At 47.0% G+C, this 24,843-nt stretch overlaps 1 protein-coding gene across 1 annotated transcript in view; it reads left to right on the forward strand.

Annotated features, from left to right (window-relative positions):
* The window catches only part of ANO2 (anoctamin 2), a 342,394-nt gene that overhangs the window by 55,585 nt on the left and 261,966 nt on the right, over window positions 1–24,843 (forward strand). Inside the window, exon 4 of the mRNA XM_042247625.1 lies at window positions 11,867–11,965. Coding sequence (XP_042103559.1) covers window positions 11,867–11,965 — 99 coding nt within the window. The remainder of the gene's footprint in view (window positions 1–11,866; window positions 11,966–24,843) is intronic.

The raw sequence follows: 24,843 nt of genomic DNA on the forward strand, positions 1-24,843 counted from the left end.
CTCTGCATGGGACATTTATCACATGCAGGTCAGGAAAGAGATACTGGGTTTTCCTGCCCAAAGGTATGATGGCTGTTGAACTTGGTGATCCATAGGGTGACTCTATGATTCATTGGCCAATCTGGGACTTTTTGGGTAATACTAACTAAGATGTCACACTGGATAGAACAATGGAGCAGAAGAAATAACCTGAGACTGTCCCAGCGCAGTCAGGACCTGTCAATCATCCTTGATCAAGGTAGCTATCAGTATCAGCCACCCAGCCCCCTGCCTGGCAGCTGCCTTCCATTTCTCTGGGCCTTGACGTGCTCTCAGTATCCTGGTGGGGTGAGGGGTTGCTGAGAGCTGGCGTCTGCAACATCTGATTCTACTTGGGGATTGTCGACTGTCCAGAATTGTTCTGTGACGAATCAGAAAGGGCAGTATTTTCCTCTGGTTTATCCATGACCTTTTCCCCTCTGTTTGGGGCTGGACCTCTGTGTCGGGAGGCTGGTTTCGGGAGAGGCCCTCTCTTTTCTGCCAACATCTTCTGGGCGTTTGGAGTTTTATCCTCTTCTTGGGTAGAAATTTGGTCTCTCACTCCTGGCTTCTGTTCTGTCTGTTATCCCCACATTCTAAACTCCCAGGGAAAAACTCTCCTTTAACTTCACTCGGGCTTCCTGGCTTACCTGAACACCCCAGGAACTATTGCCATGGTGGGTGGGCTCAGATATGATTTCTCTCAAGTGGGATCCGAGAAGCGTGGGAGCATCCCGTGGAGGTCAAGGGGCAGGAGATGCTCTCTGCACTTTGAGTCCCAGGGCATAGATTTGGCAATGGCTACCCCTGAACTTTCTCTTTAAAAATCCTTTTATATTAATACATACTTTGGAGTTTGCAAAACACTTTTCTGCGTATAATCTCATTTGATTCTGAGAGATCACGGAATCAGAACTAGCTTTTGAATATCTTGTATGTGTATGTGCTCAGCCGTTTCCAACCCTGCGACCCCATGGGCTGGAGCCCGCCAGGCACCTCTGTCCGTGGGATTTTCCCAGGCAAGAATACTGGACTGGGTCGCCATTTCCTACTCCAGGGTATTTTTGGACCCAGGGATCAAACCCTCATCTCTTGCATCTCCTGCATTGGCAGGTAGATTCTTTACCACTGAGCCACCTGGGAAGCCCAGTGCCTATTTATTAATTAAAAACTAACCAGATTTGGGCTCCCCTGGTGGCTCAGCAGTAAAGAATCCACCTGCAATTCAGGAAGACTTGGGTTCGATTCCTGGGTTGAGAAGGGATCAAAGATCCCATGGAGATGGAAATGGCAACTCATTCCAGTATTCTTGCCTGGGAAATCCCATGGACAGAGCCTGGTGGGCTACAGTCCATGGGGTCACAAAGGGTCAGACATGACTTAGTGACTAAACAACAACAATATATAACATATTATAAATAAATAATATTTTTATTAAACATAATTAACATGTTATAAATAACATCTTAATGAAAAATAATATTTTTCAAAGCAAAAAATTGTAAGAAAGTATGGCATTGTTTTACATTTTTGCATATCTTTTTTTCTAGCCTTATTGAGGTAAAATTAATTATAATAAACTGTACATATTTAAAATGATCTAATCTGTTGACTTTGGGCATATGTACAAACCCATGAAGCTACCATATAATCAAGATAATGAGTATATCCACCACCCACAGAAGGGTCCATGAATCCCTTGTAGAGTCCTTCCTTCTGCCCTCCAGGTAGTATTATTATTAATCATTACAATTATTTTAATGGGCTTCCCTGGTGGCTCAGTTGGTAAAGAATCTGCCTGCAATGCAGGAGACTTGAGTTCTATCCATAGGTTGGGAAGATCCCCTGGAGAAGGAAATGACAACCCACTCCAGTAATCTTGCCTGCGAAATCCCATGGACAGAGGAGCCTGGTGGGCTACAGTCCATGGGTCTCAAGAGTCGGACACGACTTAGCAGCTAAACCACCATCACAATTATTTTAATAGTGCTTTGGTGACTTGCCGAAAATGATGTGGCAGGGACTTCCTTGGCGGTCCCATGGTTAAGACTTCCCCTTCCAATGCAGGAGATACAGGTTTGATCCCTAGTTGGGGGGGGTCTAAGATTCCCCTAAGATGCCTCCCAGCCCCCAAACCCAAAGCATAAAACAGAAGCCTTATTATAACAAATTCAATGAAAACTTTAAAAAATGAGCCACATCAAAAAAAAGAAAAATCTTTAAAACAAAAAACAAAGCCCCAAGTGATGCAGCTGGGAAGTGACAGAGGTGGGGCCCGAGACCCAGTAAGTCTTCAGACCCTGGTACCCGTGACCTTTCCATGACCATGGCAGGGGTGACGATTTCCCCCACTGCTTCTGTGGGTTTTTGAGATGGACAGAAGCCCATCTCAGCCCACTCTGTTGCTGACACCTCATGTGGTCCCAGTCCTTCCAGGGTGCTGCGTTGCCCTGGGGGGCCCTGCAGCTAAAGGATTAGATGAGGAAATGGTTTTCTTGGCCCTTGGTGTAAAAGAGGATCTGACCCCTTAATTTTTGCTGTGTTCCTCCCTCCCCAATTCCTCTTCACCTGGGCTTGAACGGAGGTTTCCTAGGTGGCTTCTCTCTGGAGCACAGTGGTCCCAGTGCACAGATTAAATCCTGTGTGGCCAGGTCCAGAGATCGTCTCTTCTGGGCGCCTCTCCATTCTGGTAGCCGATGCAAGGGGTCCACCCCGCACGGAAGGCCACCTCCCACTCCCGGGAACTTTTGGTGGTGGCTCTTTGTTTTGACAAAATTAAGAAAAGAGTGGCTGGGTTTCCATCTCCATAGGACCCTGGCTGGACTGTTCCCAGTCTTTGCTTGGGGACTAGGGGTAGCCTTTCCCATGAAAGCAGTCATCTGCTGCTGTTTTGGGGGATGGTCCCTGGGACAGCGTTCATGGGCAATCGGCCCTGCCCTCCGTCTTTACCAATCATGCACGCATCCTCCCCTTGGCCCCGGGAGGAGAGGGTTAGAGAGGAGACTCATTCCGGGTCTCCCAGGAAAACAGGGTTTCACCTTTCCTCTGCCAGTCAGGAAGTTCTTTCCTGAGCTTAATTCCAAGCCACTGTGTCTTTGGGAGGCCCAGGTGGAGCCTGTCCCCCGACCATGGGTTGGAAGTTCCTGCAGGAAGTTAAGTCTTTGGTCTTAATAATGACATGTGTAGACCAGGTGTTCCTCCAGGGGGCATGAGGCATTCCCTGCTCCTGGCTCTTCATGCACCCCGCCCTTCTCCTTATTCTGCAATGATGCCTGCACTGGCCACAGTCTCAGGCTGCCTGGTGTCACTTCTCCAGCTGCATGGACGTCAACCTTGGTGATCTGAGAATGTGGGCGCCCCTGGTGGGGGGTTGTCTCACCCTCCTTGATCCTCATAGATCTGAGGTGACCTGGGTGGGGGACATCTGGGAGGTGTCTGCCCCCCTGGGTCCCTCTCTATCGTCTCCCCACCGCCCACCCTGGCAGCCTCGATCTGGGACCTCGATGCACTGCAGCTGGTGTTCTCACGGCAGGGCTGGGCCTGGAGCACACGCAGGCGTCTGGGGTGAGCGTCGGGGTGGCTTGGCCGGGCTGCAGGGGAAGGAGGCTTGTGGAGTATCGGTTTCCAGCATTTGGCTGGGACTGCCTCCCATTCACTCTTGTCTCTCCAGAGGGAGGACATGGTCCGGTGCAGCCACATGCAATCTCTGGAAAACAACAACGAGACATAAACAATATGGATAACCTCACCAGGAGTGTGTGACCTCCGGTCCCTAACGAGGGTTTTGAGCGGTGGCTGGAGCTCCAGAGAGAGGTGGCTTGGGGCGCAATTTCCCTATCCCAGCCCCCTGTTCCCTATCCACCTAATCTCTCGTGAAGGGAGAGGGACACTGGACTGCCCTGGTGGGCTGAGAGCCCTCGGGTATGTGCTGCTGCCACAAGCACCAAGGGATGGACCGCGACCCGGGAGACCTGGACTCCATTCCTGGCCCAGCTACTAGCTAGCTGTGTGTCCATAACCCAGCAACTCAGCCTTCTGGGCCCTGGGTCTTCATTCCCTACTTGAGAAAGATGTAAAGCATTGCTGGAGAGCTCTTCAAACTCCAGAGTCCTCGGGCCAAGTCAGTTCTGTCTTCTGAAAAGCACCATGGCCGTCAGTTGGCCCTGCTTTGAGGCGTCAGTTCAGGGGTGTTGAATAGCATGTGGAAATCTGATGGCTGGCAAGTAGAGCGACCCAAGACTTCCTTTATTCATCAGAGCATCTCTTATTCTTTTCCTTAATGCTGCAACACCCTTACAATCCTATAAGGCACAGAGGTTCCAGGAACCTCCAGCTCCAGTTCAGTTCAACTGTGTTTTGTGAGCATCAGGAGACACTCAGGCTGATGATACACGCATGCCGATGCAATAGACTTCTAGGGCTGGGAGTGGTGACCTGTGGATGCAGTGAGGACCTGGGGCTACCGAGAGGAACAGAGATGCCCTCCTGAGAGGCCTGTATAAGGGCTCCTGGTCAGGTGGAAACTTGAGCAATACCAGGACTACTAGACAGAGCTTGTGTGATCAGATCTGCTTGCTGTTGGATTTACTTTATTTTTTTTTAACTTTAAGCTTTTTATTTTGTATTGGAGTATAGCCAGTTAACAATGTTGAGGTAATTTCAGGTGAACAGTGAAGGGACTCAGCCATACACATGTTGCTGTTCAGCCACTCAGTTGTGTCCGACTCTTTGCGACCCCGTGGACTGCAGCACGCCAGGCCTCCCTGTCTTTCACTGCCTCCCAGAGTTTGCTCAAATTCATGTCCATTGAGTCAGTGATGCCATCCAACCAGCTCATCCTCTGTCACCCGCTTCTCCTACCCTCAGTCTTTCCCAGCATCCGGATCTTTTCCAATGAGTTGGCTCTTTGCATCAGGTGGCCCAAGTATTGGAGCTTCAGTTTCAGTATCAGTCCTTCCTGCGAATATTCAGGACTGGTTTCCTTTAGGATTGACTGGTTTGATCTCCTTGCTGTCCAGGGGACTCTCAAAAGTCTTTAGCATCACAATTTGAAGGCATCAATTCTTTGGTGCCTACCCTTCATTATGGTCCAACGGTCACATCTGTACAGATTAACATAGCTTTGATTATACAAACTTTTGTCGGGAAAGTGATGGTTTTGCTTTTTAAAATGCGGTTTAGGTTTGTCATAGCTTTTCTTCCAAGGAACAAGTGTCTTTTAATTTCATAGCTGTAGTCACTGTCCTAGATGTATCCATTCTCCCCCAAACCCGTCTCCCATCCAGGCTGGCACATACATTGAGCAGAGTTCCATGTGCTGTACAATAGGTCTTTGTTAGTTATCCATTTTAAATGTAACAGTGTGGACATGACCTTCCCAAAGTCTCTAACCATCCCTTCCCCCTCAGTAACCGTAAGTTTGTTTTCTAAGTCTGTGAGTCTCTGTGTTTTGTAAGTTCATTTGTGTCTTTTCTTTCTAGACACCACCTATAAGGGATGTCATATATTTCTCCTTCTCTGTCTGACTCGCTTTACTCAGCGTGACCCTCTCTAGGTCCATCCATGTTGCTGCAAATGGCATTCTTTCATTCTTTTGAATGGCTGCGTAATATTCCATTGTGCATATGTATCACGTCTTCTTTAAAGAAGAGGGAGGAAGGGAGAGACTGGCAGACGAGTTAGGGCACAGGTTCAAGATGGGGAGCTGCCCTTGCCTCCTGTGTACTCAGGGTTCTGTTGGTTTACCTGGAGGTGAAGAAAACCAGCTGAAAATACCCACTGAGAGACTGAAAGAGCTAGGAGTCAGGTGACGGCTGAGGACGGTCCATTTCCTCTGACCAGAGCATGGTTAGCCTTTTCTTGGGTGCTTCCTCTTGAAACCCAAGAACTGGAGAGACAGAATTTTTAGTGTTTTTTTTTTTTTTTAATGGAGTTACAGTGAAAGGAGCTGTATGGTTTTATGAGACCTTTCAGTTGCGCTGGAGGGATGTTCCTTCCCTCTCACGTATTTCACATTTGTTACCCCAGGGATAAGTGCATCCCCAAGATGGATGCCTTAGAGAAACTTTTGTGAGTTGGTGCTCCTTTCTCTGATGACCAGAACCAACTTATATATTACAGCTTATTTTACATGAACTTGATTTTTAGTTGCCTGGTGAGATTTGGGAGCTCCTCCAGTCACCGTGATGAGTTATTTACGAAATCTCTTCTAGGGATGGATTATATGTCCTGATGCCTAATTGCTTATACTTTAATGTTAAATTTCAGGTTGGTTTCACAAAGTAATGCTTTCTGACCATGTCCTCAGATTCTGGAGGTGAATAATACTTTGAACCAGCAGATTCCCGTAGGTCCATGGGACATTTTGAAAGTCCTATAGACAAAAGAAACTTTGAGCAGGCTTCCCACATGGCGCTAGTGGTAAAGAACCCACCTGCCAGTGCAGGAGATGCAAGAGATATGGGTTCAATCCCTGGGTCGGGAAGATTCCCTGGAGCAGAAGATGGCAATCCACTCCAGTATTTTGCTGGAAAATTACATGGACAGAAGAACCTGGTGGGCTATAGCCCATGAACCGCAAAGAGTCGGACATGACTGAGCGAGAACACACAAGAACTTCAAGGCAGTCAGTAAACCAGGATTTTAATCCAACAGGAGTGCGTAAGTCATTTCAGTCATGTCCGGCTGTTTGTGACCCAGTGGACTGTAGCCCACCAGGCTCTTCTGTCCATGGGATTCTCTAGGCAAAACACTGCAGTGCATTGCCATGCCCTCCTCCAGGGGATCTTCCTGACCCAGGGATCGAACTTGCATTGCAGGCAGATTCTTTACCATCTGAGCTACTGGTCTATTCTATCATTTGCAAGAACTCTGGGAGGACCTATTCTGTGTCCAGCCTGTGCCAGGTGCTTGCGGGGCACAAATGAAGTGTTAGACCCTGTCCCTGCAGTAAAAAAGCTGTCATCTTGATTGGAAAGAGTGAATCCTCAGTCTTCGCAATGGCTGACACTTAGTGAATGGTTCACATTCAGACCTCACAGCAGGAATCTCCCATTCAGCACCTCAGTTCCTCTTAGTAGCTCTGCGGTGTTTCTCATCTTCCTTGTTCACATGAAGAAACTGTGGCTCTCTTGGCTGACTGACTTGCCCAGTGCCCTACAGCTGTAAAATCCAGGATCCAGGTCCTAATCTACATGAATCCAAAGCCCAAGCTCTTTCTATTCCCATCCTATGCTGAAGGAGGGCTTCCCAGGTGGCTCTAGTGATTAAGAACCTGCCTGCCAATGCAGGAGACTTATGAGACACAGTTTCGACCCCTGGGTCAGGGAGATGCGCTGGAGGAGGGCATGGCAACCCACTCCAGTATTCTTGCGTGGAGAATCCCACGGACAGAGGAGCCTGGTGGGCTGTAGTCCATGGGGTTGCAAAGAGTCAGACACGGCTGAAGTGACTTTCTATGCAGGCACACCTATGCTGAAAGCCCGATGATCTGAGGTGGAGCTGATGTAATAATAGTAGAAATAAAGCACACAGTAAAAGTAATGCACTTGAATCATCCTGAAGCCTCCCCTGCTCCCCTGACCTGGTCTGTAGAAAACTTTTCTTCCATGAAACTGGTCCCTGGTACCAAGGAGGTTGGGGATTCCTGCCCTAAAGGAATCCAAATCCAGAGCAGAATGGAAGTCAGCTGGACCTGGAGAACAAGGAACTTTTTTTTTTTTTTTTTTTTTTTTTTTTAGCTCAGTGTATGTTAACCTCCAACTTTTGATTCCTAGGTTAGTTAAAAAGAGCTTCTGCATTAGGTGATGGTTCTGCTGAGGGATTTTCATGTGTGTTTTTTTTTTTTTTCCAGCAGACATAGCTAGTCACATCAGCTAATATTTCGCATCAGCTCGGTGTTGCTCTTTTTATAAGGTAACAAGGTCGCATGGCATGAAAGAAACATGATGACTAGATGTTAGCACCAGTGCAACTGCATTCCAGCTTTTATTTTCCTTTGAAACTGGTTCCATTTGAGTAGAATGGAGAAGCACCTTGCTTTGCTGGAGGGGCCGAAGGCATCCACGTTGGGAGACAATTTTCATCATTTAGTATACGGCTGGGCTGCAGCTAATGGAGCCTCTAAAACCACAGGGGCTCAACAAGGTGGAGATTTACCTTTCACATCAAAATCCCAGAGGCAGCCCAGGTTGGCTGGGACAATCCAGAGTTAAGACCCAACTTCTCTCTTGATACTTTGCTATTTCTGGCCTTGACTTTGACCTTGAGGTCTAAGACACTTGTATCTGTCTTTCAGGCTGTAGATCCAGTGATAGGGAAGAGGATGAAGGGGCAGAAGTCATCCACTTGTGTCTTTGCAGGGAGTTTCCAGGAACTGCTCCACCCCCGACCTGTACCACATTGGCTAGGAATTAGTGTTCTGGTTACACTTAACTTCAAAGGGGATGCTCTCTTCATTCTGGAAGGCCATGTGCTTGATTAAAAAATAAAGGGAGGACTTTCCTGATGGTTCAGTGGTTAAGAATCCAGCAGGAGATGAGGGTCTGAGCCTCATTTTGGGAACAAGGTCCCACATTCTGCTGAGCAACTAGGCCCCAACACACAACTAGAGAGTCTGTGCACTGCAAGGAAGGATCCCGCATGATGCAATTAAGACCCAGTGCAGCCAAATCAATAGAGAAGAATAGAGGAAAGAAGAATGGCTGTCAGGGGACAGCTAGCAGTCTGCCACCAAGATCACAGGTGGACACTGGCCCTCCCGACCCTGCTCAAACATCTGCAGCTGCTTAATGGACATTCGGTGCACACTTGAGGCACCACTTCCGGATAAAGGTGAAAAAGGGGTTTGCCACAATTTGAAAACAAAGATGAAACCAAATATTTTAAAATCAATAATAGTCATGATTTCATCTTAGAGAGAAGGATGGTGGCACCCTTTGCCATCTTTCACTGAAAACGTCATTTCTGGGGCTTCAGGTCAGCTCCACAGATGGTTTCTGTCTTCCTCTTGCTTTGCACTAAATTAGAAAAGCTTAAATTACCATTTGAAGTAGCAGCAAGTAATTGATGACTCCGTCTAGCAGTCCCGGTATTGTTGTCATAGACAGACAGAGAAATTGGGGTGATTTCTCACTGAAAGGCACTTCCAGGGTTTTGTCTGAACTGTGTCCACTTAGGGTCTCAAAGACTCTGTATCTCTTCATAGGACTGCCTCTTTGATGCCTCTCATCCTTTGATTCAATATTAGTCTAACGCAGGTCTTTATGTTCTCTTGCAGCCCTTGGATGTGGTTTTTAACTATGTGCAATAGATGTTCTAAAAACCACCAGGTAGAGCATAACCTGCCTGAATTTGGATTCTTTTTTTTTTTTTTAAATATAACTTTATTTTTGGCCATGCTGTGTAGCATACAGGATCTTAGTTCTCAGATCAGGGCTCAAATCCCAAGTCCCATGCATAGAAGCTTGAAGAGTCAACCAGTGAACCGCCAGTGAAGTCCCTCGAATCCTTTTCTCTAAAAATCCTACTCTCTGTGTACCTTTGGACAAATTGTTTGAACTTTCCCTCTCCAACAGTAGGGTAGAGAGGTGATGGTCCCCTGTGCGTATTCTGTGAGCTGAAGCACACGACCTCTGCGCTCCATCCAGGCACACAATTCACTCAATAAAGATGCATCTTGGTGATGGGTGTTGCTTTCAGGCACTTGTCAACTCTAGCCCATCCAAGGCTTTCAAACCACAGTTCTGTCTTCTTGTGAAATCCTGGTTTCTTCTTCCGTCTCCCTCCTTAGAAGTCAGCAGCTTTCATCCCCAAGGTGGGGTAGCTTCTGGATATCTTAATGATCGAAAGGATCATTGAGTGCCGTTAAGAATCAGAGATGGTCTTCACTTGCATTAGGAGCATCACGAAGTGTCTTTTTGTCTTCTTCATCAACTCAGAAATCCGTGACCTCATGGCTGTGAACTGACTGTCAGTGGGTTCGAGAGGCAGTCTTCTCCCAGCCACCTGGTTCTCTGCCCAGCCCTTGGGATGGTGTGTGTGGCTGCCTCCAATGGCGTCTTCAGTGCTAAACCGAGACCTGCATTGGTGAACACCAACTGGTCTTTGAGGATGACTTTGCAGAGGGTTGTTGCTGCTTTTCTGTGAGGAGCATTCCGTTCGCTGCCCACAGTGTTGGTGCCTTTTTGGCCCTGGTCTCTGTGCATCCTGTTTCATGAGGTGCTCAGGAAACCAGCAAAGCCTGCTTTCGCCTGTAGCATGTGTGTGGGGGCAGGTGAGAATGGGCCAAAAAGCTGCGAGCTCGTCTCTCTGCAGAGTACGGTGGCTAGGACCCGGTCCTCGCTCTGTCCTCAGCTGCTTTATCCTAACTGTCAGTGGCACATGGACCAGCATCTCACGGGGCTTTGGGATTCCCAGAAGTCACTGGATGAGGAATTGCCCTGTTGACTTGTGCTGCTTTTTTTGTGAACACGGTGTTCGTAATTGATTTTGCAGGTAGTTTTAGAAGCTTCTTACCAATGATGAGGCTTTTGCCCTTTGTTTCCTGCTTGTTTTGGTCTTTTTTCATTCTTTAGTGATGAAACGAATTATATTAATGTCAGAAAGTGTTTTATTTTTCCCCCTTTGTGTCCTTGTTCTGAAAAAATTTGAGGTTTTCTTTGTAGATGAAAAGAAACTAATAGCTTCATGTTGTAACTGGACCGATTTTTATAGCAGACACTGCCTGGGGCCAAATGAGCTGCTGAGTCAATAAAACCTAGTTTGCAGATATTCATCACTGCATTTTCTTTCCTTATTTTACATTTTTTGGGTGAAATCAGTGCACTCAGAGAATGATATATCCTGGGACCTAAAAATTCACAGCCATATTCACACAAAATCCTGCCTATGATTTATTTTTTATGATATTATATTGAGTTGTACCATTTACACTTTTATTATTTTTATCATTAGCGTTTGTTGTTGTTGTTTAGTTGCTAAGTAATGTCTGATTCTTTGCAACTGCACAGACTGTAGCCAGCCAGGCTCCTCCTGTCCGTGAAATTCTCCAGGCAAGAATACCGGAGTGGGTATTTCTCTCTCCAAGGGATCTTCCTAGACCGGGGATCAAACCCGAATCTCCTGCATTGCAGGCAGATTCTTTAGCACTGAGCCACCTGGGAGTCCCTTATAGACTAGATGAACCACTTTGTGACTTGGGCTGTGACACAGCAAAATCGTAGAACAAAAATAAAAATTTAATATTATTTTATTAAATTATTAATTATAATATAAAATATTAATATTTACGGAAAATATCAGTATGGAGGCAGATTCCAGACTGTTCCCTGAAGCCAGCAGAGGTAACTCCCAGTTAGAAAATAGATGGTGAACGTTTACTGTTCAGCACAGGGAATTATACCCATTATGTTGTAATAACCGGTAATGGAACATGATCTGCAAAAAGACCGAATCACAATGCTGAGCACCTGAAACTAATACAGTATTAAAAATCAGCGATACTTCAACAAGAGTAGTTAATGGGATTTCTGTGAAAACTGTAATTGCTTACATTTAAAATCTGTGAACACAACTGTTTTAATTCCTCTTTTTCTCTCAAGTCCCCAGACCTCCAGGGACTGCTCTTTGGGAATGCTTCCCCACTCTGGGTGAGAGCATTTCTGAGCCAGAAGCGATGAATGGGATACGGGTGGGAGGGGGCTGGCCCCCAGTGAGGTATAAAGAGAACAAAAACCAGAAACGGAAGAAATAACACGTCTGGGCTTCTTGTTTGGAAGAATCGGGGAAGCTTGGAATGTAAGCTATGACCTCCTAAGCGCTGCTGTTTCTTCTTCTTTGTCCCTTCCAGAGCAAAAGCCAGGGCTCTGTCTTCGTCCGGATCCACGCCCCGTGGCAGGTGCTGGCCCGGGAGGCGGAATTCCTGAAGATCAAAGTTCCCACCAAGAAAGTATGAGCACGTTTCTCCTGGGTTCTGGGTCTCTTGAGGGCTGGATGCATGTGAACAGTGTTGGGAAGGGGCTGGGTGGGACGCGGGTGTTGTGGAGTTGAATCCTGCTTGCTTCCCTGGGGACGCCGAGGTTGGTCAGAAGGGACTTGGGAGACAGTGTCACCTCAGAACACCGCTGACATGCTCTGCAAGAAGCTGGTCATTGCCGTGGTCCAGCTTTTCAACTTCTCCTTAAACCCCCTTCTCCCTCCCTTCCAGCCCAGCCAGGCATTTCTTTTTTTTTTCTATCCCCCCCCCCCACCCCGACCCAGATCATTGGTCTATATATAATCTTTTTAAAAAAGTCTTTATTGAATTTGTTACAATACTGCTTCTGTTTTATGTTTTGGCTTTTTGGCCATGAGGCATGGGAGATCTTGGCTCCTGGACCAGTGATCAAACTCCATCCCCTGCATTGGAAGGTGAAACCCTAACCACTGGGCCACTGGGAAAGTTCCCAGGCTCTTCTTCAGAGTGGGCAGTGGTAAAGAATCTGCCTGCCAGTGCAGGAGATGAAGAAGATGTGCGTTCAACCCCTGGGGCTGGAAGATCCCTGGAGTAGGAAATGACAACCCACTCCAGTATTCTTGCCTGGAAAATCTCGTGGGCAGAAGAGCCTGGAGGGCTGCAGTCCCTGGGGTCGCGGAGTCAGGCACAACCAAGCATACCTCACACACGGCAATGAGAGTGGACGGCAAGCCTTGCCGATGGGATGGGCAGCACGCAGGGAGGCGTGGGTTCACCAGACTTGCTGTGAAGACACCTTTTCTGCTTGTGACGCTGCCCGTAAGTGTGGTGTGATGGTGGCTTTTGTAAAATAGAAGGTTCTTTCTCATGTGAGTTGATCACAGTCATCTGGGAAACGTGTTCACAGTGTTCATGCCCCAGCCCAGCTAGGACTGTGATCTTGTTGGCTGGCGTGGAGCAAGGCTCTGGCAGCTGTATTGTGGGGAAAAAAAATCCCCAGGAAAGCCCCACAGTTTAGATGATGTTCAAGGTCCTTTTCAGCCATTAGAGTGTATATATAATTTAAAAAATTTCCCGGAGAATTCCTGGGTAACAGCTTCCTTGCATAAGAAAATCCAGCAAATATCTCCAAAGAGAAAGGAAGTGTGTCCACAGATTTGGTCTTCTTTTTTTATTAGGTATTTTAGGGAAAAGGGATGGTTATTGACTTTGAACTTTTGAGGTGTTTCTAGGAAGGCCCCCAGGGCAGGTGATGCTATGGGTTAACCGGAAGTGATCTGTGGGCAATCTCTGTCTCTCAGTCCCTCTCCCTCTCTTCCACACACACACACACACACACACACACACACACATCTTATCTCACAAGCGTTGACCTAGCTTTGCAGAGATCATGACTTTGTCATCATCATGTCCACCCTCCCCGTCATTAACAGAAATTCCTATTGGCTGCATTCTGCACAACCCTGGTCATCACCTGACTTCTTGTCACCCTCTCCACTGTCAGTGACATGGTTAGAGTCAGCAAAACATTTGGATTAGCTTCGTGCGCTGTGTTTACACCATCCTCACCACCAAGAGATCTGTGGCCCCATCAGAAGTCATCCATCACACACCATGCTGTGTGATACCGTATCACGCACCCCTTACTCAAGAAGGATGAAGCCTGTGGGTTCTGTTCTGATAGACTTATTAAGATGGATAGCACATCTGTGGCAGGTGGACAAATGTCTACTGAGCAGTGAACAAACATGGGCATAAATATAGCTACAGACATCTTGCCAATAAGAGGCACATGTTTAGGGGTCGTGTGCCTGAGAGTCTTGGTTTCACAAGAACCATGCTGTGACCTTCTCCTCTTCATTTGCACTGCTCTGCCCCCTGTCTCCTGACCCCTCACTCCCAAACCGCTGTCCTCAGGTGTAGGCGCCATCTTGAATCTGGACCTCGGCTCCTCTGATGCTTTTCAGGTCTGCTGGCCACACGACCCAAGTCAGCCTCGGATGGAGGCGTCCGCTTCCCTCTGGAGGTGTCCTCACTTAACTCACCTTCTGCTTCTCTTCCGTCTTTAATACATATGTATTTCTTCTCCTTTCTCTGGCTTGTCTGAATGGCTAACGTTCTCTTAATTTCTTCGATTTATATCTTGCTGCCTATGTTTCTATCTCTGCTGGCTGATCCCTGGACAGAAGGTGGGTGAACTTCGATGCCCTTGCTAGTGCTTCTGTTCCTCAGGACAATCCTTTTAGCAGGAAACGTAGAGACCCAGGAGAAGTGTGGGTCCTCCTTCTCTCCCCTCTCGGCTCTTCTCCGTTGCTAGTGTCTTCCATCCTTCCTTCCCCCGCCCGCTCTTCTGTCCCTTCCTGCCCCTCCCACTTCTTTACGGGTGCCCCTTCCTAGCCTCCCTCCCTGTTCTTGAACATCTGTCCATACCTATCATTTCCTCCTTCTCCTCATTCCTGGTCTCAGCCCCTAGGTAGTGCTGGCCTCTGGCCCCTCTGGTCTCCGCGTGTCCTTCCACAAGCTTGTAGCTACGGGAGCATAGTTCTTGTTGCAGGGCATGCCTGCCCTCAGAGCCTGTGTGTCCCCATATTCTCAGCCTGTTGGAACTTACCGTCCATCATGTAGGGTGTACCTGCACTTGTATTTGCAGGTAAGATGATTAGGACAAGGATGTATTATGATGAAGCCATCTTGGAGTTGCCTTCTCTTTCTTCTTCTTCTTTTTTAAATATAATTTAAATATATTTGATGTATGAAGTAAAAGTGAAAGTGTTAGTCGCTCAGTCATGTCTGACTCTGCGACCCCCTCTGGAGCCCACCAAGCTCCTCTGTCCATGGAATTATCCAGGAAAGAATACTGGAGTGGGTTGCCATTCCTCTTCTCCAGGGGGTCTTCCAGACCCAGGGATTGAACCCAGGTCTCCTGCGTTGCAGACAGATTCTTCACCATCTGAGCCCCTAGAGAAGCCCCATTTGACGTATAACCTTGTGTAAATTTAAGTTGTACAACATCTTAATTTGGTCAGTGTATAGATTGTAATATGATTGACACTGTAGCAATAATTAGCATCTCTGTCATGTTACAAAACTATCCTTTGTGTTCAGTGGCTGAATCTTTAAGTTCCAATCTTTTAGCAAGTTTGATGCTTATGATACAATATTGTTGGGCATATTCCCTGTGCTGTGCATTAGATCTCTAGGGTCTATTTACTATGTGTTGCAAGCTTGTACCCTTAAACAGCATGTCTTATCCCTCCAGCCCCATCCCCTGATAACCACCATTTTTTTTTTAAGGTTTGCGGCTATTTTATTATCAGTGTACGTTTAATACAATGATATCAACACTGACATATTGAAGCCTAGTTAATAGTAGTGATTATATTATTATATTATATAATATAGATGATTATATTATTTTAAACAACAAACTACCCTGAAAATTAATGTGATAAACTTCTTGGTCATAACATTATTAAGAAATATGTAATATATACATTGAAAACATGATTGCTCAAAATTTGAAAATGGAAGTGAACTCATTCGGGCAGAGTCAGAGTTCGACTAAAGGAGCAGGTCTGTGGAAGGACCCCCTTGTTTCAACAAGTTTGGCTTTTTAGATTTCACATGTAAGCGATATCATACAGTATTTTTCTTTCTCTGACTTCTCTCACTGGGCATAAAGTGCTCCAGGCCCATCCATGGTATTGCAAATGGTGGGATTTCCTTCTTTCTTATGACTGAATCATATTTCGTTGGATCTGTGTGTGGATATATAAAATCTTATAAATATGATAATGGATAAAGACATATAACGTGTGTGTGTGTGTATGTGTGTGTGTGTGTGTGTGTGTATGTGTGTGCTTAGTCACACCTGACTCTTTGCAGCCCCCATGGGCTGTAGCCAACCGAGCTTCTATGTCCACGGAATTTTCCAGCCGAGAATACTAGAGTGGGTTGCTAGTTCCTCCTCCAGGGAATCTTCCCAACCTAGGGATTGAACCCATGTCTCTCGCACCCACTCCATTCTTTAGCGCTAGCACCACCTGGGAAGTGCCAATATAGTGGATATTGAATATTTTATGTATTTGTATATATAAATAAATATATTATAATTTATATTATATATTAATTATAATACACTGTAATTTCTATAATTACATACTATATATTATGTTATATACTTATATAATATTTATATATTATAAATACATATAAAATTTAAAATATATGTATGTCTTTATACACACACACACACACACACACACACACACGTCTTCTTTATCCATCACCCATTGATGGACTCTCAGGTTGCTTCCTCCCCTCCTTCCTTCCTGTTTTGGAGCCATAGCCTGGTAGACTCTGCATCAAATGAGTCCTTGAGAGACCAGCCTTCCAGCTGTGGTCCTGGACCCACTTGCTGTGTGACTTGGGAATGTCACTTCATCTTGCAGAGCCTCAATTTTCTCATCTGTGAAGTGGGCATAGTAATACCTGCCCTGTTTTTCCTAGAAGATTGTTGTAAGAATTCAGGTCTTAACTGCTGCTATGGGAATGCAGAAGTTTATTGTTGTGTCTGTGTTCTCAAATATTTTTATGTGTGTTCTCAATTCCTTGTTCCCCAGTCACTTTCCCTCCTGATGCAGTAGGCAGCCAACACTGTTGGAACTCCTGGCCGAAGGGGGTCTGTGGAGAGACACTGAGAGACTCAGAGGCAGTCTGAGCCCTCAGAGTTCACAACCAAGGGCACATCAGGCGGAGTGCCCACACTCAGACACCCTGTGCTAGATTGCTCAATTGTGTCCGACTCTTTGCGATCCTATGGTGTGTAGCCTATCAGGCTCCACTGTCCATGGGTATTCTCCAGGAAAGAATACTGGAATGGGTTGCCGTGCCCTCCTCCAGGGGATCTTCCCCACCCAGAGATCGAACTCACATCTCTCATGTCTCCTGCTTTGGCAGGCAGTTTCTTTACCACTAGTGCCACCTGGGAAGCCCATCTGATTAAATACTGTGCCACGTAGCCAATCAGCATGGCACAGCTTCCATCTAGGAGAATGCTGGTCCTGGGAGTCTGGGAGAGCAAAGCCAGGGGGTGGCCCTGAAGAGGCTGCAGGTGTAACAGAAGGAACTTGTCCCCGTGGTGTCGAGTCCCCAGACCCCACACAGGTGGGCCTTCCTGGCATCCTTCTGCCTCAGGGCTCCAGGCCATTTTCCTGTTCACAGAATGCAGTGGCAAGTAGTTGGCCTCCCAGGAGGATGTCATAACCACCCATGCTGGGTGGCATGCATTTGCTTGCAGAAGTGAATTCAAGAACCAAGTCTAGGAGTGGGGGTGGGGTTTAAACCCAGTTCCTGGCGTGAGAAAGGAGCATGGGGGTGAGGCTGACCTCTGCAGGCCTAGTGTTGGGTCCAGTGGTGTTTTCTCCTCTCTTAAAAATTTTTTATTTATTTGACTGTGTTGGGTCTTAGTTGTGTCATGTGGGATCTTTTTTTAAATTAAATTAAATTTTATTTTATTTTTAGTCATGGCATTTGGGATCTAGTTTCCTGACCAAGGACTGAACCCGAGCCCCCTGCATTGGGAGTGCAGAGTCTTAGCCACTGGACCACCTGGGAAGTCCCTCCCTTCTTTTTAATGGGCTTGGGAAGTGACTACAAAGAGAGTAACCGCATTTGCAAGGATTCGTGTCCTGGCGGCAGGGGGAGCAAGGAGGAAGACTGAGGCATAGGTGGGGTCACTTAGCATCTTCCAGGCTGGTGGAGGCAGGATCATAACTCAGCAGGGTCCGGAGAGACCGGGAAGATGGGGAGGAAATCCCAAAATTGAGATCTCCAACCTGGACAAATCCACAGTAATGAGTCCAGGGACACGGAGTCCTGAGCACAGATATTAACCGGGAGGGGGATCTTGGAAGGAAATGTTTGTTTTCCAAAAACAACAACAGAGGAGCCAGTATTTTGTGAGGGACACTCAGTGTCCCTGCACAGGAAAGAGGCGGGAGGCCTGGCCTTTGGCCCCGAGCAGCCTGGGAAGGTTTGAAGTGCGTGCTTTCTCACCTCTGCTCTTTACCGAGGTGGCCCGTATAGACTGTGGTCAATATCTATGTTGATTTCTCACTCATCTTATTTAAAAATATTTTATTGGAGGATAGTGGCTTTGCAATGTGGTGTTAGTTTCTGCTGCGTAGCAAAGTGAACCAGCCATGGGTATACATCACTTTTTTATACATATGAATGAGCACCCCGCCACCCGTCCTTGCCTTGCTCACCCCTGATGTCCACTTCTACCCCACGAGCCACCTCCCAGGAACTGGTGAGGACGAGATGACGGAGTCCATTCTTGTGTTAATGCAGCAGGTTCATCCAGCAGCAAACCCATGTCCCTGGTGTTGTAGCGCAGATCTTAACCACTGGAGCACCAGGGAAGCCCCATCTTCTCATTTTCATGAACTGAAATCATATAGAATTGCCATTAAGAATTTTCTGATGAGAGTGAGAAAATCAGTGTTACCATGTTGGACTAAATAAAATTCCAGTTAAAAAGCAAAGAAATGTGGCATTTTAGTTAACCTGAGTGGCCCCTTAGGAGGAAAATATTAATTCAATTAAGCTTCAAAAATTATTGGAAGTTGTTCCCTGTTACTTATTGATGACTCTTAGAAATTCTGATTTGGTAACTGTGACTTCTGCAAAACTTCCATGGGAAGACCCTCCCCAAATTCCTGATGCCCACTCAGCCAGGCCAGAACCTCTGCCTCTCAGTTATCCAGATTTGAGGCTTGGGTTAGTAAGGTTTCTCTAGAGAAACAGAACTAACAGGGTTGTTATTGTTGTTTTTCAGTTTTCCAGTCGTGTCTGACTCTTTGCAACCCCATGGACTGCAGCATGCCAGGCCTTCCTGTCCCTCACCATCTCCCAAAGTTTGCTCAAGGTCATGTCCATTGCATTGGTCATGCCATCCAACCATATGTGTGTACATATATTATGTATATATATTTGATATATATATGCATATTTAACTTATATGCAGAGTACATCATGAGAAATGCTGGGCTGGAAGAAACACAAGCTGGAATCAAGATTGCCGGGAGAAATATTAATAACCTCAGATATGCAGATGACACCACCCTTATGGCAGAAAGTGAAGAGGAGCTAAAAAGCCTCTTGATGAAAGTGAAAGAGGAGAGCGAAAAAGTTGGCTTAAAGCTCAACATTCAGAAAACGAAGATCATGGCATCCGGTCCCATCACTTCATGGGAAATAGATGGGGAAACAGTAGAAACAGTGTCAGACTTTATTTTTTTGGGCTCCAAAATCACCGCAGATGGTGACTGCAGCCATGAAATTAAAAGATGCTTACTCCTTGGAAGAAAAGTTATGACCAACCTAGATAGCATATTCAAAAGCAGGGACATTACTTTGCCGACTAAGGTCCAACTAGTCAAGGCTATGGTTTTTCCTGTGGTCATGTATGGATGTGAGAGTTGGACTGTGAAGAAGGCTGAGTGCCGAAGAATTGATGCTTTTGAACTGTGGTGTTGGAGAAGACTCTTGATAGTCCCTTGGACTGCAAGGAGATCCAACCAGTCCATTCTGAAGGAGATCAGCCCTGGGATTTCTTTGGAGGGAATGATGCTAAAGCTGAAACTCCAGTACTTTGGCCACCTCACGCGAAGGGTTGACTGATTGGAAAAGACTCTGATGCTGGGAGGGATTGGGGGCAGGAGGAGAAAGGGACGACAGAGGATGAGATGGCTGGATGGCATCACGGACTCGATGGACATGAGTCTGAGTGAACTCCGGGAGATGTTGATGGACAGGGAGGCCTGGAGTGCTGTGATTCATGGGGTCACAAAGAGTCGGACACAACTGAGCGACTGAACTGATACATATATATATATATATATATATATATATATATATATATATATCATCCTCTTCTATCCATGGAGTTTTCCAGGCAAGAACACTGGAGTGGGTTGCCATTCTCTTTTCCAGGGAATCTTTCTGACCCAGGGATCAAACCCGAGTCTCCTATTTTGCAGGCAGATTCTTTACTGTCTGAGACACCAGGAAAGCCCCTCCTGCCCTGACGTAAAGGAAATGGTTCATTTTTGTTCAATCGCTTTCCTACTGAATGCCTGTTAATATCTTGGGGGAACCAATTGTCTGCAGAATGTACTCTGGGAAATTGCATCCCAGGTTAAGTAAATTAAATTAATTTGAAGTTAAATTAATTAAATTAATCCTAAGCTGGAGAGACAGAGCATTCAAATTATTATCTTTTCATTATGATGGACTAGATCGGGGGCTTTCCTGGTGGCTCAGTGGTCATTTGTCCATGCAAAATTCAGAAACAGAATCACATCTTCCCCCTCCTCACCTTGACCCTCTTCTTCCTTCATCAAGTAGTGACTGCATTCTTCTGTGAGATTATTTTGGTAGTTTAGTGATTCCTCCCTGGCGACCAGACAGTAAAAAGCAGGAGAAACTCCATGAGCCTTATTGAAGATTGAGATCTTCTAGGTCCTTAATCCTTGGAGGAGGGCCACTGACTACTCCCCCTTCATGATGCCTTTCAGGACAGATTCTTTCGATTGTTATAAATATCATTGATGATTTTTGAATACCAGAGGGGTGGCTGTTCACACTGATGGGCTGTGGGTCCTCTTCTTGTTGTTGCTGCCTGTTCCCAAGCATTTGTTTTTAATAGTGATGTGGGGTTGGGTTTATATTTGATATCTTTATGGGCTCTTTGGTGCATGCCCTTTGATTGCTATTTAAATAGGTTGGAAGGAGTACGGAACACTTTTTTATTCGGTTTTGTTTTCTGTGATGCTTCTCATCTTTAAAAATCAGAAAAAAAAAAATTGATGCCACCTCCATGCCATTGTTTCCGTGTGGAACCTGCGATGCTTGGGGCCACCTTCTGGATGTGCACGCAGAAGACCACAGACCTGACTCAGGGCTCAAAAACAGTGATGCCAAAAACATGAAAATGTAACGGGAAGTGAATTTGCATTTTTGAAAATTTAGTTGTTTTTAGGCTCGTGATTGAAAAAAATTGAAAGAGAAGTGGTGGTTGACTGAACTGGGGCAGCACATGCCAGATGGGGGGGCAGGGACCTGGACCCTGGACTCCATGCTGGTGGGCTGAGAGCAGAGGGCAGTGGATAGAATTTGTCAACTATAGTAAAATAAGACTGAGTAGCTGGGATATGTGGTCGTTTTCTCAGTGGGAGACATGGGAGCATGGGCCGTGGCTGCCTCTGTGGGCGGGGGAGGAGAGGAGCAGCGAAGGAAGAGGGGGCGGTCAGCTTCAGGCACCTGGGTCTCATGGGCAGAGCTCTTGTTACTCAGTAAGAACTGGGATCAGTGATATACTGGTTATTGGCCATCAGTTCAGTTCAGTTCAGTCACTCAGTTGCGACCCCATGAATCGCAGCACACCAGGCCTCCCTGTCCATCACCAACTCCCGGAGTTCACTCAGACTCACGTCTGTCGAGTCTGTGATGCCATCCAGCCGTCTCATCCTCTGTCATCCCCTTCTCCTCCTGCCCCCAATCCCTCCCAGCATCAGAGTCTTTTCCAATGAGTCAACTCTTCGCATGAGGTGGCCAAAGTACTGGAGTTTCAGCTTCAGCATCAGTCCTTCCAATGAACACCCAGGACTGATCTCCTTTAGAATGGACTGGTTGGATCTCCTTGCAGTCCAAGGGACTCTCAAGAGTCTTCTCCAACACCACAGTTCAAAAGCATCAGTTCTTCGGCACTCAGCTTTCTTCACAGTCCAACTCTCACATCCATACATGACCACTGGAAAAACCATAGCCTTGACTAGGTGGATTGTTGGCAAAGTAATGTCTCTGGCTTTGAATATGCTATCTAGGTTGCTCATAACTTTCCTTCCAAGGAGCAAGCGTCTTTTAATTTCATGGCTGCAGTCACCATCTGCAGTGATTTTGGAGCCCCCCAAAATAAAGTCACCCACTGTTTCCTCATCTACTTCCCATGAAGTGATGTGCCCGGATGCCATGATCTTAGTTTTCTGAATGTTGAGCTTTAAGCCAACTTTTTCACTCTCCTCTTTCACTTTCATCAAGAGGCTCTTTAGCTCCTCTTCACTTTCTGCCATAAGGGTGGTGTCATCTGCATATCTGAGGTTATTGATATTTCTCCTGGCAATCTTGATTCCAGCTTGTGCTTCTTCCAGCCCAGCATTTCTCATGATGTACTCTGTATATAAGTTAACTAAGAAATTGGCCATAGTGGGCATATTTACACCGTGGAAATCAGTGGCAGCTGCATATCAGCCATCCAGCCCCCCACAAGGAGGAGGTTGGTAGGTGTTTACCAGCGCGCGGAGAATCAGAGCCCTGAGAATGAAGATGGAGCGCGCAGTCAGACGGCCACCATGGACTAGGGCTCTCCGCCGGTGGGGGCGGGCAGGCTGGAGCCTGAGGGTGTTATGTGATTTCTGCTGTGGAGATTCAAGTGCTGTTGGTCAGAAAGCAGCTGGGAGTGACCGTGTCTCTTCAGGGACTCTGAATTGATGCCATATCGGTCACCTCTGGTACAGAAAGGAACTTCCCACTCCTGCCCACGTGCTCACTGCATGCCAGCTACACAGATCCTCAAAAATACAAGCCTGTTTCCCTCTCTGGGCCTTTTGCTTGACCTTCCCTCTGCCTGAGGACCTCCAGATACCAGGAAGCAGTCCCCCACTCCACCGGGGTCTCTGCACAGACTGATATACCCGACTACCCTGTGTGAAGTGGGCCCCTGTCTCTCTTCTTTCCTGCATCTCCTTCTCGTGTGTGTGTGTGTGTGTGTGTGTGTGTGTGTGTGTGTGTGTGTGTAACACTCAGCACTGCTGGATACTGAGTAGTGTATTTGTATCCTTGGTTTATTGTCTGCATCCTCACTACCCTGGAAGCTCCAGGAGGGCACTGGGTTTGTTTCCTCCTATCAGCAGCAGCACCTAGAACAGGCCTGGGGACAGAGCAAGCAGTAAATCAGCATCTGATGATGAGTGAGAGGATGGATCTCATGTACCAACTTGGTTCATTGGTCCTGGCTTACTGCAGAGTGATGCTGAGACGGGTTCTGAGTCTTCATTCACGGGCATTGGAAGGATGCTGTGGTCCCTCAGGGTGGTCTGCGAGGGGGTGGGGGAGGCAGCATTGCGGTACAAGGACCATAGCAGCCGTCCCTTATCTGGGTCCTCAGTAGCCCCTTCAGTTACCAAAAAAAATCATTTAGAAATAGTCTAATTGTACCTGGAATGGGGCTGGGTTGTGTGTAAGGAGCCCTAGACCTTGGAAGGATCATGTTTTTTATTCATTCACCCATCCATCCATCCGCCCAATGAATAGTTACTATCTTTATGTCTGAGATATTCCGCTGATGGCTGGTGATGCAGAGGTGACTACAGCTGGTCTTGGCCCCATATGGCTTCGGTGTGGGGAGGATTCAGAAGTTAAATAGCTGGTGATGAGCTGGGAGGCACAGGAAGCAAAGATCAGGGCAGACAGAGAGCTAACGGGAGGAGACCAGTTCAAATGGGGGGGCGGGTGCAGGGTACTGGAAGGGTCCATTTGAGCTGAGACCCAAAGGCTGGGTAGGAGTTTTCCAGGTAGGGAAGGCAGATGAGAACCTTCCTGGGAGAGGGAAGAACATGTCTTCCCACCCCACATAAGAAAACCCTGGCCTGTGCAGCGAGCTGGGAGGAGGCCAATGTGCGTGAAGTACAGAGCCTGGGGACGGGGTGGTGAGGGGGTGGGGTGGGTGGGGACTGAGGCTGCAGTGGGAGGCAGAGGTGGGGCTGCAAGGGACTCACCAGCCATGTAAGTAGTTTGGATTTTCTCCCACATTTTAAAAGTCAGCAAACATTCATTCATGTGTAGAGGACATTGAAAATGTAATTAAAAACCATAAGTGAATCCAGAGTTAGACCTCAGAGAATGTGCGTTTTGTAAATATATCGCTGTGTGCATTTGGCGAGGCTACGGACAGGATATTGATGGGCACAGGATGGGGTGGAGGGACTGGGGAGCTCCTGCTCTTGGTGGGCGCTGGGGCTCCTTTGGGCTCTAGGATGCAGCTGAACAGAGTGGCTCCCAGTGCTCTTTGCCTCTGAATTGGTGGGGGGTTTAACGTCTGCTTGAGTAGGTAACTAGGCTGGTGCACGGAGTAGGTAACCAGATCTGTGCACCCTCAGATCTGGGTTCAGTGCCCGCGTGTATGCCTGCATCCCTCTCTCTTGGTGCCCTTGGGTACCAGTGGAACAGGAAAACCATGGATGTATTCTGCTGCATCATGGGCCCCTCTTTTTCATAACTTCTTTAGTCCAGCGGCGTGCACCCAAGTCCCTTTTGCAGGGCGACCTTCCATACTTTCTGGCTTCCCTGTGTGTCTGAGCCTTTTGAAATGAAAGTTGAACAGGTGATCGTTTTCAGCCTAGTTGATCCTCAGTTACCCAGTGACCAGAGGCACAGAGGAAAACACAGATCATGGAAAGGGGGAGACAGCCTGGGCTAGTGTCTGTGGGGCCATAGGTATAAGCAGACACGTGCTCATAGCTGGGCTCACTCTCCATCTTTTTGTCTAGTTTCTGCTTTTCCTATGAGTTGCAGAGAGAGGCCCTCTTAGATCAGTGTAGAGGAGGGACTCATGGATAATGAAGATTATTCTGTTTATGTTTCATATGGTTATGGGTTTCCCACCGGGCACTAAGTGCATGCGTGCTCAGTTGCTTCAGTTGTGCCCAACTCTTTGCAGCCCTGTGAACTGTAGCCCACCAGGCTCCTCTGTCCATGGGAATACTGGAGGGGGTTGCCATGCCCTCCTCTGGGGGGATCTTCCTGACCCA

Source organism: Ovis aries, chromosome 3 (genome assembly GCF_016772045.2).
Source record: "Ovis aries strain OAR_USU_Benz2616 breed Rambouillet chromosome 3, ARS-UI_Ramb_v3.0, whole genome shotgun sequence".
In the NCBI taxonomy this organism is placed as follows: Eukaryota; Metazoa; Chordata; class Mammalia; order Artiodactyla; family Bovidae; genus Ovis; species Ovis aries.